Here is a 14,719-nt window from a genome sequence, read left to right as displayed (position 1 = left end):
CATATAACAATGAATTTCTAGAATTTAATCCTTGTTTTATCCCATTCTCTTTCCATAAGAAAAAGTTTAAAAGCTAAAGTCCAGGTAATATATGAGGAAGAGTGTTTGCATCCACAAAACGTATGTATAATAATTAGTGCATGTTTTCTGCAAGAACATAATACAAAGATAACAGCTACTGTCATTATTATCTTCACTAAAAAAAGACAATAGCAAGGACAGCTACATAAAGTGGTGTACACCTTTGGGCAATGATTTTGGCAATATTTGTTAAGTGCCTTTAAGATGTTTCTTTGTTTCATGAGATCACACTTTGGGGAATCTATTCTAGGAACATAATGTATATCCTTAGATACACATCTTCCTGGGCCTCTCTATTGGTGCTAATGGTAAAGAGCCTGCCTGTCAAGGCAGGAGACATAAGAGACACGGGTTTGAACCCTAAATTGGGAAGATCCTCTGGAGGAGGTCATGTCAACCCATTTCAGTAATCTAACTTAGAGAATCCCATGGACAGAGGAGCCTGGTGGGCTACAGTCCATAGGGTTGCAAAGAGTCAGACATGACTAAGCAACTTAGCAAGCATGCACACATCTTCCTACATGACTACATACAGCGTGTGAAGCAAGCCCCTTTACACAGAGAGGCAGCATAGCCTAGAGGTTAAGGGCATGATTCTGGAGAGCCTGGGCTGAAACTCTGACTCCACCACTGACCAAATACATGATGATGAGCAAGCTGCTTAAGTTCTGTGCCTTATTGCCCTCATCTGTGACATGGAGATCATTTTGGTGCCTCACAGTTCTCTGTGAGGATTAAATGAGGTAATAAATACGAGTCACTTTCACCAGTGAATTTAATAAATGTTCACTGTTATCATTATCATGTTCATGTTCATTATCATGTTCATGGGGCCAGTTATACGAGCAAACAAGTTAAGAACCCCAAATGCACCAGAATACAATATGGCTGCATAAACTGTGGCCTATCCACTTAAGGGCCAAGTTATTAAATTGTCATATGGAGTGAAGTAAGTCAGACAGGGAAACAGAAATATCATATGACATCCCTTATATGTGGAATCTACAAAGAAATGATACAAATGAACTTACTTAAAAAATAGAAACAGACTCACAGACTTAGAAAACAAACTCATGGCTGTCAGTGGGGAAGGGATAGTTAAGGATTTTGGGAAGGTTATGTACACACTGCTGTGTTTAAAATGGATAACCAACAGAAAGCTATTGTATAGCACATGGAACTCTGCTCAATGTTATGTGCCAGCCTGGATGGGAAGGGGGTTTGATGGAGAATGGATACACGTGCATGTATGGCTGAGTCCTTTCACTGTTCATTTGAAACTATCACAAAATTGTTAATTGGCTATATCCCAATATAAACTGCTTCTGGTGTTAAAAAATAAATAAATGAAAATAAATAAAATTTTAAAATATTCATCACAGCATACACTTTTTTTTTTTAGTATGGAAACTAATTTCTATAAATGTTCAATGCAGTCTGGATTTCGTGGTGAAATACACAAGAAACATAGTGGGTCATATTTTAACATCATGGACATTGGGATGTGTCTTAAAGTCAAGGGTATGTCCCAGTTTAATGGGGAGTGTGTGATGCAGCTCACATTTGATTCAATCTGTGGTAGGCAGAATAATGGCCTCCCAATTATGTCCATGTCCTAACTGCAAAAACCGGTCAACTACAAGATAGGCAAAACAGACTTTGTAGATGTGATTAAACTAATGCCTGTGACCTGGGGAGGTTATCTGGGATCACAAGGGGCCTTACGAGAAGGTGGTAGGGGTTGGAGTTAGTAATAGAAGATGTGATGGCAGAAACAGAGATGGAATGATGAGAAAAAGCGGCCAGGAGCCAAGAAATGCATGCAGCCTCTAACAATTGAAAATGGTAAGGAAATGATTCTTCCTGAAGCCTCTAGAAGGAGTCAGTTCCGCCTTGACTTTAGCCCAATGAGACTGAGTTTGGATTTCTGACCTTCAGAACTGTAAGAGACTGTGTTGTTTTAAACTACCAGGTTCATGGCAATTTGTTACAGCAGCAATAGAAAACTAATGCACAGTCAAATTGGTTGGAATAAGGTTCTTTTTACTTCAAGGCATCATAAACAATGCTAGGCCCTTGGTGTTTCTGAACACCTCTTCACAGCATATGGGACAATCAATGTAAAACTGTTGAATGAATGTTGAATGGAATAGCATACAGCCATCAGAATGATGTTTCAAAAATAAAAAGTATAAATTTGCATGTCAGTTAAATCACAATTATACTAAATGGGCGACACCAAGTGATGCATGTAAAAATTACAGAAAAACACATAGTTATAGTGATTAGTTCTGTACATTAGGACTCTAAATGACTTCACTTTTTGCTTTTGTTTCCACAGATTTTTTTATAATAAAGAGGTACAACTTTCTTAATGGGAAAAAGCACATCAAATTCACCTGAAAAGCAGACAGTAGTATAATATAGAAGATGAAAAGCAACTTAGACAATATTGATAAACACAATCTCTCCATGCACCAATAGCTCTAATTTAGTTAGTAATTCAAACCTTTGAATTCATAGGTCTGGCATGTCAGTAAAATTGGGCAGTCATAAAGCATTTGTCTTTTGATTTTGCAGACATGGATCAGCTTTAATAATAGTACAGTTATGATGATTATCTTAAAAACTCATCTGCTGACCAGCCGCTGTGAGCTGCATGAAGACGGCAGGGTGTCAAAGAGCCAGTGATGGAGGCAGAATTATTGGCAATTGACTCAACGGCAAGAAAAAAGGCAAAGAGAAGAGAAGCTGGGAACGTGCAGAAAAGGTATGGAAAGACGAGGATTCTTCCTAGAACTGTGGCTCTTTGATCTTGGGGAAGGTGATCCACCACTCTGGACCTCAGTCTCTTCCTTTGTGTTATGAGGGTGTAGGACACAGTATGTTAAAAGGCTTAAACATGTGAGGGTTACAGCAGCAGCTTGGTGTCTGGTTAGTCACTGAAGATTTACAGCTTGTCACCTGTCAGCCCTTGGAGCAATGCAGTCATAACCTTGGGAAACGACCTTTCTTCCATCAGAATTAAGATGGAAGCACATTAACAAGACTTAGTATGAGTTTTCTAACTAAACACAATGTCTCATCATTACACAATTATCATGACTTTGGGCTTCCCTGGTGGCTCAGACGGTTAAGAATCTGCACGCAATAAGGGAAACCTGGGTTTGATCCCTGGGTCAGGAAGATCCCCTGGAGAAAGCAATGGCTTTCCCACTCCAGTAAATCATTAAATTATCACTTTAAATGAGAATACCAGTTTTGGAAGACATTGTTTATGAAAATTTAGTGGAAGTTTGAAATGTCCTAGGATATTTATATTTTTTTCTAGAAAGTACTTATAGAATACCCTTATTTGAAAGAGATTTCAGTTATTTAATTGAAATCTCGAGGAAGTTAGAAGTCTTCAGGGTGGAATAAATCACCTATATATTTAACTCTAATGCAAAACAGAAAGGTAAATATCAGAGAAATATATATATGTATTACTATGGATAGAATTTCAGAGGAAAGAGAATATGTGTGGCTGTCCTGGCAGAGCGATGGTAAGGAAAGCTTACAGGGTACATGGTGTTGAAGGCTACTGGGATCCAGAATTCAAAGACTGAGGTGGAAGAGGGGACTTTCTCAGTGGAAGGAACAGAAGGAGCAATGTCTTGGTGGCACAGAGAATTTGGGGTGTGTGTGGAGAAGAACATGGAGTGAATTGGATGGTACTGAACTCCATGTTGAAGGTGGCTTAGACAGTAAAGAATCTGCCTGCGATGCAGGAGACCCGGGTTTGATCCCTGGGTCTGGAAGATCCCCTAGAGAATGGAATGGCAGCCCACTCCAGTATTCTTGCCTGGAGAGTTCTATGGCAGAGGAGCCTGGTGGGTTACAGTCCATGGGTGGCAAAGAGTTGGAAACGACTGAGCGACTAACATGAATTCCAAGTTGAGGAGCTATGGGATTAAAAATTGAACTGACAGACAAGATAGAAACAGCCAAGATCTTGAAGGAGGTCTAAGAAGACTGCACTTCACTCCACAGACAGCTGAGAGCCATAGAGGACTTCTGAACAATTATTTAATTGATCTGCATTCACTTTCCACTGTTACAGAGGCCAAAGGTAAATTTGTAGTTTAAAGGTCATCACAATTTCTCACTTAACATGTGAATAAAATTCTAAGTAACTGTCTGTATATCACCTGGTGAACTGGAGAAGATTTAAACTTTTCAAGTTGGAAGCTCTGAGGGAGGTTTCCTTCACTGCTCTAGTATTTATGTTGTGTTGTGGAAAATTCTGAGAGAGATGGGAATACCAGACCACCTGACCTGCCTCTTGAGAAACGTGTATGCAGGTCAGGAAGCAACAGTTAAAACTGGACATGGAGCAACAGACTGGTTCCAAATAGGAAAAGGAGTATGTCAAGGCTGTATATTGTCACCTTGCTTATTTAACTTATATGCAGAGTACATCATGAGAAACGCTGGACTGGAAGAAACACAAGCTGGAATCAAGATTGCCGGGAGAAATATCAATAACCTCAGATATGCAGATGACACCACCCTTATGGCAGAAAGTGAAGAGGAGCTAAAAAGTCTCTTGATGAAAGTGAAAGAGGAGAGTGAAAAAGTTGGCCTAAAGCTCAACATTCAGAAAACGAAGATCATGGCATCCGGTCCCATCACTTCATGGGAAATAGATGGCGAAACAGTGGAAACAGTGTCAGACTTTATATTTTTGGGCTCCAAAATCACTGCAGATAGTGACTGCAGCCATGAAATTAAAAGACGCTTACTCCTTGGAAGAAAAGTTATGACCAACCTAGATAGCATATTCAAAAGCAGAGACATTACTTTGCCGACTAAGGTCCATCTAGTCAAGGCTATGGTTTTTCCAGTAGTCATATATGGATGTAAGAGTTGGACTGTGAAGAAAGCTGAGCACTGAAGAATTGCTGCTTTTGAACTGTGGTGTTGGAGAAGACTCTTGAGAGTCCCTTGGACTGCAAGGAGATCCAACCAGTCCATTCTGAAGGAGATCAGCCCTGGGATTTCTTTGGAAGGAAAGATGTTAAAGCTGAAACTCCAGTACTTTGGCCACCTCATGCGAAGAGTTGATTCATTGGAAAATACTTTGATGCTGGGAGGGATTGGGGGCAGGAGGAGAAGGGGACGACCGAGGATGAGATGGCTGGATGGCATCACTGACTCAATGGACGTGAGTCTGAGTGAACTCCGGGAGTTGGTGATGGACAGGGAGGCCTGGCGTGCTGCGATTCATGGGGTCGCAAAGAGTCGGACACGACTGAGCGGCTGAACTGAACTGAACTGAAGAGCAATGGCTCCACGATGTTGGGATGAAAGCCATGCACACAGAGGCATCAGGAAGCCCAGTTGTCTGAGAGGTAGAAGGTGACTTGGTCACATTGACCTTATCCTATGACCCCTAGGCTTTGCAGTCTCAGGCCTCTGGACACCAGGGCTTGGCTCTGGCCCTTTGAACACCGCCGCTGTTCCTCGTACCTACTGCTCTTGGGCACTGGCATGTTGTACATGCAAACACAACACTCATTTGGCTTGGTGCTCTCTTTGTGTTTGAATGAGTGTGTGTGCATGCATGTGCATTGATATGTATTGATAAATGTATAAAAACACACACGTTCACACAAAATGGCAATGGCACATACCATTATCTTATTGTTATAACTGTTATTTTGTAGGGAAATCTATATTTTTCCTAAATGTTTTGTGAGCATTTTAAGAGCAGGCCCACCACACTGTATTATGAACCCAGCTAATACTCAATTAGTATTTATCGATTAGTTGTATTAAGCTAAGTCCTTCAGCCTGTGGCACATGGTGCATTCCTTTCAGGATCAGAAGAACAGCTGGTTCACATACTTGCTATAATGAGACAAAAATATGGTTTCTATTTTCTTTTAGGTCTGGAAAAGGCAAAATGGCTTATTTCTTTAAAAGCTCCTGAGATAAGGTAACTGAACTCAGCACATGAAAGCCATCCATCAATATACGTGTGCGTGCGTGCGTATGTGAAACCAGCCAGCTCCCAAGTGCAAAGTGGAGAAAATGTGCTAAATATTAAATGCAGGTGGTGTTAGCAAATGGCTACAGTTCATCAGTTGGCAAGGTTTTCATGTACTCTACTTGACACTTACCTCGATAAAGAAGATGCTGGCTGCTGATGTCGGGTGGTGGTACATATAGACTGTCACAAGGATGGCTGCGGCTATAATGAGGACCAGGATGAGAATCCCGACGATGAGACCGGCATGAAGGGCTCCTCCTTTCTTCTCAGCTGCACTGTCATCTGTAGAGGCTGGAAGAACAGCACAGCTGTCAGACATTCATATGCATAAATGCATCTCTGGGTGCACTCGTAGATCTGCATTTTCATTGAGGGGGATATTCATATTCTTAATTAAGTACCAGTGAATTTTTTTTTTAAACTTTCTGAACGACTTTTCTTTTCCGCAACACCAGTTTTAGAAGTTAGATGCTCTTTCCTTGGCAAATGAAAAACCCATACTCTTAATGATTAAAAGCACATTTATAACTGTTTTAATTTATGGTTCAATAGTCTTTATTCTGTTAAATAAGGCAAAATTAATAGCCTTTATTCTAAAAGTACTTGGGAAAATCTAAAACTCTAATTAACTGTATAATAAATTTAACTTTGATCTTTCTCATTAAACCACTGGCACTCTTACCTATGGAAAAATTGATTATTTTTGAAATCTCCTCTCTCATTTTCTTCTGGAAAATTTGAACTGAAGAGTACCAAACATCTTTTGGTGGGCTACACAGGCATTTTGAGAAAGTCTGTGCATGAGTTCAAAGGATAATTTTCAAAATCTGTTTTAAACTGAAATGCTCTATAAAAGTGTAACAGATGGATGCTAAATGACCCACAAATAGTTTATCACTATCTAAAGGGAACACACAGCATATGAAAATATTCTACTATGCCACAGACTAATATCATTTTCTGTAACTTTTACTAAGATGCTCTCCATTGTAATATCCATTTCAGAGAGTAAGGAAAAAGGAGAAATTAAATTTTGAAAGCAATAATTAGCCAAGCCAACCAACCAAATAGAGCCAATCTCTAAAGTCTTCTCTTGTTCTAAGATTCTATAATATTTGAAGTCTACTCAGGCAAGTAGAGGAGATATTCTTAAATTATGTGCACCAGGAAATTGTACCTTATTACATAATATGATGGGTATTTTTGAATCATTAGAAAATTCTCTACGACTCATAGAAGTTCTAGAACAGTGATTCCTAATCCTTTCATTAGCAATTTACATCTTTATTATTTCCAATTTTTGCATCTATGTTTTAAACATTTTTTGGTCTATTAAACCTCACTTAATAAGCACTGATTTATTTCTTTTATCATAATTTTTATTAGTAGAAAAAAGCAGACATGACTACCTATCAGAATGTGTAGTAAATACAAGATAAGAAAATTCCAAATAGAGAAAAGAAATATGAACTCCCAATTCTTCCCATCCATGCTTTCAAGTTTCGTTGCTATTATTTGTTTATTCTTTGCGTGAGACCCATAGTTGGTATTTAGTAATCCTTCTCCATGTCTGATGGGCTTCCCTGGTGGCTCAGACGGTAAAGAATCTACCTGCCATATGGGAGACCTGGGTTCGATCCCTGGGTTGGGAAGATCCCCAGGAGGGCATGGCAACCCACCCCAGAATTCTTGCCTGGAGAATCCCCATGGAGAGAGGAGACTGGCGGGCTACAGTCCACAGGGTCGCAAACAGTCGGACACGACTGAGCAACTAAGCACAGCATGGCACTCCACATCTAATAAAGCTTAAATTCCTAAAGCTTTCCCTTAACATAACAGAAGTTCATTAGTCACAGAATGTATAATTTAGAGTAATTCATTATGTAAAAGTTCATTTTCAGAGGATTCTGGGAAGATGGTAGGGGAAGAAGTATCAGGAATATGTCTTCTCACATTGACAATTCCACTGGCAAAATCTGACGACTCTGGACTCTATTGAAGGCCTGGAACTTCCAGGAAGAAGGCTCACACTGTACGTCGTGGTTAGTTCAAGCCAATTTCAGCACTTAGGACAGTAGTAGCTACCCATCCTTGGCTGCTCAGCCACGGGGCAGGCAGCTACACACCTGCTCCTGATGTAGCCTGTCTAGTCTTTGGTTAGGCCCTCTCTCCATGTCAGTAACAGTAACTATGCCATAGGGTTGCTGTGAAAATCAAACAATTCATACATATTAAATACACAGGAAAGCACCTGGCATACAATAAGTGCTTAGCTAATGTAGTTATTATATTATTATATCTTATATGAGGCAGATTGAGGCAAATTACACTGTCAGATTCAGGACACTGCATAAATTATGTTTTTGCCCTTAACATTTGTTACTTTTAAGAGTCTGGCTTCATTCTTAAGTATGCTTGTATTATTGCATTTTGGACACTTGGCTTTTTTTTCTTATTTTTAAAAGAGGGTGACAGATTCCTTTCATGGAAAAGTAGGATTAATTTAAAATGTTGCTTTGGAGAATATGTGGCAAAAATATCTGCTAGAGTTATGAAAGGAAGCCTTGAAAGGAAGCCTTGAATGTTTATTCAAATCTCATGTATAATTCCATCCAACTACCCTTCCTTCCATCTATCCATCCACCCATTTATCCATCCACCCTTCCATCCATCCATCTATCCCTCTTTCCATCCATCTACTTCTTCTTCCATTCATGCATCCATGCATGCATTCATCCATCTAGCCTTCTTTTCATCCATGCATCCATCTATCCAAACAGCATCTGGTTCTATTTCTGGGATTAGTAACCTTTCAAAAGCATCATAAAGTCTAGTTTAATTTTGTGTGTGTGTGTATGTGAAGATGGGGAAGGCAAGGAAAAGACACCTGTGACTTGACCCTGAACTATGATTTCTCAAATGGGCCAGAGACTCAGAGCCTGTTGAGAAGGCAGCAGGCAAGGGACAGTTGTCTCAGGAAGGAAGAGGAGAGCTAGGGACATGTTTCACTCAAGAACTCAGCAGTTCTTGTCAATAAAACGATCTATGACTTGCAGGCCATATGATGCCAGTCTTTAGAATAAAAAATCATAATCATAACTGCATTTATTCCTTGAAATCCACTCACTCTTTTTATTTAGGCATAAATGCTTACACTCACAATAATTATTAATCGATATTTCTAATAATGGCTACTTATAATATCCTCCTTTACATATTCTTTGCAGTGCTGGTATGGATGTTAAGACACCATTTCATATCTAATGAAACCTGTACAGAATGTAGTTTGTTACAAGCCGATAAGCATTTTATAACATTTTTGGATGATGATGATTTGAACAAAATAAACTATTTTCATGGATTTTCAAAATATTACTAACCAGTAGACAGAAAAAATACTTAGAACCCATGAACGTGCACATGACTTTACGACGTGTCATAATTAGAACAAATCATTTAAGGAGAAATGTAGCAAATTTCAAAATATTACAGGGGGAATCTTGGTGACCCAAGCCCATGCTATTTCTAAATACTTCAGAAATAATCAAAATGAAGTGGCAAAAATTGTACTCATATCTCTGGAGAACTTACTCTTTTGCTCTTACTATTTAGCCAAGCTTTCTGCATCTCTGTTCTAGCTGCTTTCTTTATTAACAGGTATTATGATGGCACATTAAGGAATGTTAAATCTGGAGATAAAGTGAATACATCATTGATGTGCTTTGATTTCAAATTATTTCACTATTTGGTTTTCAGTTTGATACCACTTTTCAATTAAAGGGAATCGGGTTTACACACTTATGGGAAACTGCAAACAACACAGAGAACCCTCTGTGATAAAAATCATGATCAACTCAAACCCAAGTTGAAATTTAAAATGTTTAAGCAAGTGCTAGTAATTTCCATAATTGAAATTTAGTTCATTCACCTCGAGGGCAGACTGCTCAAATAAATTGATTTCATTCCTCAGAAAAGACAATGAACAAAGATGTCATCTCTGACAATATTCATTCCTGAGGTACAACTGATTATTCTTGGAAATAGGCAGAAAGAAGTAGGTCGAAGAAGACTCTGAACCTGTTTCAGGTACAAACTTCTAAAGTTCGTCAGAGTCTATGTGAGTTGGGGGAATATTCAAAGATGTCAGGAGGAATCTAGCCTGAAAAACCAAGTTCTTATTCCATTCTTAGAAATGGCTTATGCTATTTCATTTACGTCCCAAAGTGAACAAAAGTTGAAGAATTACTCTCTCTCTCACACACACACACACAGTATCACACAGAGGACAGTTCGAGTCTTTCGTTTGTTTACCTTTATACTGTATATTTAAATACGATGAGTTAATGATAAGAGACAATAAGACCCCCCAAAGGGAGCCTCAGAGCCAAAAATAAAAGAGGAAATATATAAATATATTTGAAAAGCCTACCAAATCAAAGCCTTTTTTCTGTTCTCTTGTAGGCATACTTTAAAACATAAATGAAGCACAGAAAATCAATAGTATCAAAGATAATATACTCCCATCTGATCCACAGAGTGACCTACCAGTTCTTATGAGTTTCTAACTTTTAGCACTTTATAAAACACAGATCAATATTTAGACACAGAGAGGACTTTGAGAACTGTCAAATCAATCAAAGCATTATACTATCTTTTGGTAAGTTTTAGAGCTACCATGATAGCAAAGATGACGGATTTTTAAAAGGCATTAAGCACATTCTGAAAAATATCCAGGACCTCATGTAAGTGTGTTTAACTTTGTGCACGCCAAGAAAAGTTCATAAATTATTGATAAAAGATAAGATGAAAAAAGTAGAAGAAAGATGATAGGAGGAAAGAAGGAAAAAAAATTGACCTTTTGTTTCTTCAAGGTGTAGCATTTAATTTTAGACCTCTATGTCTCCTCAGTCTTTCTACGTCTGTTATTATTTTTTCAGCATTATATGTATGTAGTATCGATAATGATATTTAGAAGTACAATTCTTGAATACATTAGAGGTTTTAATACACTACTGAAATGATCATACCCATTTTTAAATCTTGTCAGTAACTAAAGTCCAGCAATAAAGTAAAACTAAAATAGAAACATTCCTTGTCCGAAATTTTATTCACTTTAAAGAGTTAGTACTAAATCTAACTATTCTCTTGGCTTTTAAAAAAACCTACAAATTCCACAACATATAATGTCTTTTGGGGGACCAAGAGGCTTTGGGCAAAGTCTTGCATGAATTTGTTCAAAAATCCATAAATCTTATACAGATGATGTCAAGTGTTCCTTCTTAACACTTCAGAATGAAGTTGAACTACAAAATGCTTAAAATGTTAGTGCTGCATTTTTGGATTGAAAACACACGAGTTTCCCTGTGGAATATTATTGAACCCATTTATGAGCTACCAAATGTAACAGGACAAAATCAAGTAAAAGTAAAAATTTTCACTAAATTGACTTTTCCTTTGGAAGTTTCCCTTGTAACTGATCTCATTTCATAGCTCACATAATTTCCTTCATGGCCCTTTCAATTGTCTACAAACATGATCATGACCTTGACTTCATTTAGAGTTTCTCTGGGTATTTTACATATCTTCTTATTTCTCATAATTCTCTTTGTTCTTTCATTTTCTTAATCATGGAGTCCCTATTTTTTCTTTTGGATGCTTACCAATCTGTCAATATTATTTGAGTATTAGGGTTCCTTGAAACTATTATACAAGCCATACTTCATCCACAATATGAATCACTGTGACCCTACATGCATTCATAATTCACATGATGACATCTCCTTAGGAGGGATTTCAGTAAGTACTGTGAAAAGATATTAAAATGGTGCACAAAACACAGCTAAGTGCATTATGTGTGGTGAGAACAATATTCTGGCAGGGGCAGCTGGCCCAGCTTCTTGTCTGCAGCCTGTGCTACTACAGAGCAGCTGTGAAATTTCATTCAGGGAAACATATAAAATGTTCTGGCTTAAAAGAGCTTAGGGTATGACAATCCTTTTTAAACAATAATCCGCTACCTTTTATCTCAGGAAAATAAGGCTAAATAAAATTTCTGTGAAATCATATTAAAAGAAATGCTTGATTCCATCAAAACGAGGGAATTTGGAGAGTAGTCACCACCCAGTCTGCTACTAGCCTTGTTATGTGATTAGTGCTTTTGTGCATGTGTGTGTGTGAGCATCAAAAACAGGGGATTCGCCACATTTATAGCTACCGTAACACCAAAAGCAAATCCTTGTAATGATCCATGCTGGTTTCCATTTCTTATTTGTATGTGCTATGTTTTGTAATAATTGACCCGTGTCTCCAATATTTTCAGCAATCAAGCTCTTTATATGATCTAACTTTTAAAGTTTTCCTAACATCAGCTTTCTATATCAAGTTGTCTTGCTTCTTCATCTAAAAGTATATTTAGAAATTGTTCTCTAAAAATGTCTCTACTTCTATAAAATAACTCACAGAAATCTTAGTACTTAAGTTTCCCATCTAAATAGTAAACATATATTAAATATATATGACAAATATATTCACAATTACAATGGAATACCAAAGAGTAGGTTGACAATGTACTTTCAAGATGTGGGGATACAGAAGACAGTGACTCTTCATGCCATTTAATCCTGTCCATTTGAATGAAGTCACTTATGAAGCCAGTTCATTTATATACAAACATATGAATGAATATACAACTGCAATAAATGTTTGCTTCCCTATCAAATCCATCATGTTTTCTGATTATAGAGAAGGAACCTTTCCACCTCGCTCCCATCAGTGTGAAAAGATAGATGTGTGTCCAAACCACTTAGCTAATGTGAACCCTTGCTATTGCCATTTCTTTTAATCATGGCTGTCTTACCAAGTCAATATGAGGCTTTCTTGAAATTATTCATGGAAATGGGAAGCTTAAGTGCATGCTGGATAAAGCAAGGATGTCTCACTGAATAGCTTTTCCAGTGGAAAGATCAAGATCAATCTCCATGTACCTTCACTGTCTACCCCTTTGAAGGAAAACAAACCACCAAGCTCCTTAAGAGTGAACCCGTCTCTCCCCAGACTCCAGCAGTAACTGGGACATGGCCACGCCGCATAGAATCTGCAGCCCAGCTGCTGTGGTTTGGTAGGCTGTCTAAACAATATCAACGTTATGGAGAGCTTCTTTTGAAAACTGCTAAATATTAAGCCAGTCTCAAGTTCTTTGGCACCTGAGTTTATATTTACAATTAATGAGAACCTATGCGCTTCCTATGAAAGCATGGGTTAATTTAGTTGCTGGAGATGTCAATTTGGCCCTTGCGGGTACCTCAGGATTGAACATTAGCCCTTGATGTTAACAACCACACAACTTTTTGCTATTTGTTGCGGTTGATGTATGAAATCTCACAGGAAGGTAAATGGGTAGCACTATATGAATGTATCTCAAAAGACAGAATCGGAAATTGGAAAAAAATAAACTTGGTTAGAGGTCCGAACTGTATTTTGATTTATGTTACCAGAGCTAATAAAACAGGCACATATATCAAGGGTGGAAAGAAAAAACTGAAACCACTTGAGGACTAGTTTTGAAGGGTATGTTTCACATCAGAACTGCCAAAACACGGCTCAGATAATGCCTTAAATGGGGGCAGATTCAGCTGGCCTGCTTGGGAAGAAGGATGCTAAAAAAGTGTGTTTGTCATGACTGTCTTCCCTTAGGTCCTGGAACATCAAGTTTCCTGGAATACAGAGCTCCACACGTTGAATGTGGGATAGAATATCATTAGTCCTGGAGGTGAGCACTAGTCTCAGTCTCACCTTTCTCATCAAATCAGCTTTGTGAACTGGCCCCACATGTGGGTATAAAGCACTGCTTTGGATCTTACAGTCACCTGGGCACTTAACCTGTCAAGGGATGGGCTCAGAGGACCCCCGGGGCTCACTCTGATCATGAACTGGCACCTGGTGCTGTCCTTGTTTGCTGAGATCCTGGATGGCTTTAGTAGAGGCGGAGTGGCAGGCAAACAGCTACACAGTGTCCATGCTTTCATTCAACATGCATTCAAGTTTCAGTGAGAAAAAGGATCCCGATACGTGAACAATTTCAAGAAGGCTTCATACTGACCTGGAAGTACAGCTGTGACTGAGAGGTGTGCAGGTGGTAAGGCTCTAGATTAGCTCAGTGGTTTGGACACGCATCTGTCTTCACTCTGATAGGTACAGGGTGAAGAGGATTCTCCCCCCACATTCAGTGCCACAACTGGAGAAGCCCTCCCAGGTTGCAGGCCAGGATGGCTATGGGGAGCATAGCACATGCTCCGACAGCAGAGTGTTTGGTGTTGTAGCCAGGCTACATCCCTTACAGATGAGGGCCCCCAGACAGAATACTTAAATCCCTGTCCTTCTGATATTTCATGTGTAAAATAGGATTATAGTATGACTTTCCTCATGGGGTACTCTAAGGATTAAATGCGATCAACATGCAAAACCCTTAGATGAATGCCTGGTGTACAGTAACAGTCCAATAATTGAAAGATAATTTTATCACTATTAGCAACTACATGGGAGGATTCTAAGAATAATTTAAAGTAAACCACGAATCAAGTAATCAGAGGTGTTAAATTTTATGCT

General features: G+C 38.6%; 1 protein-coding gene across 3 annotated transcripts in view; it reads right to left on the bottom strand.

The window, feature by feature from the left end:
* PLXDC2 (plexin domain containing 2) overlaps positions 1-14,719 on the bottom strand; it is a 449,542-nt gene that overhangs the window by 33,801 nt on the left and 401,022 nt on the right. For all 3 annotated transcript variants that reach the window (XM_052650669.1, XM_052650668.1, XM_052650670.1), the window contains exon 13: positions 6,246-6,406. In XM_052650669.1, coding sequence (XP_052506629.1) covers positions 6,246-6,406 — 161 coding nt within the window. The remainder of the gene's footprint in view (positions 1-6,245; positions 6,407-14,719) is intronic.

This window comes from Budorcas taxicolor, chromosome 13, assembly GCF_023091745.1.
Source record: "Budorcas taxicolor isolate Tak-1 chromosome 13, Takin1.1, whole genome shotgun sequence".
Classification (NCBI taxonomy): Eukaryota; Metazoa; Chordata; class Mammalia; order Artiodactyla; family Bovidae; genus Budorcas; species Budorcas taxicolor.
The sequence above is the reverse complement of the archived record's forward strand: the minus strand, read 5'-3'. Positions and strand labels throughout refer to the sequence as shown.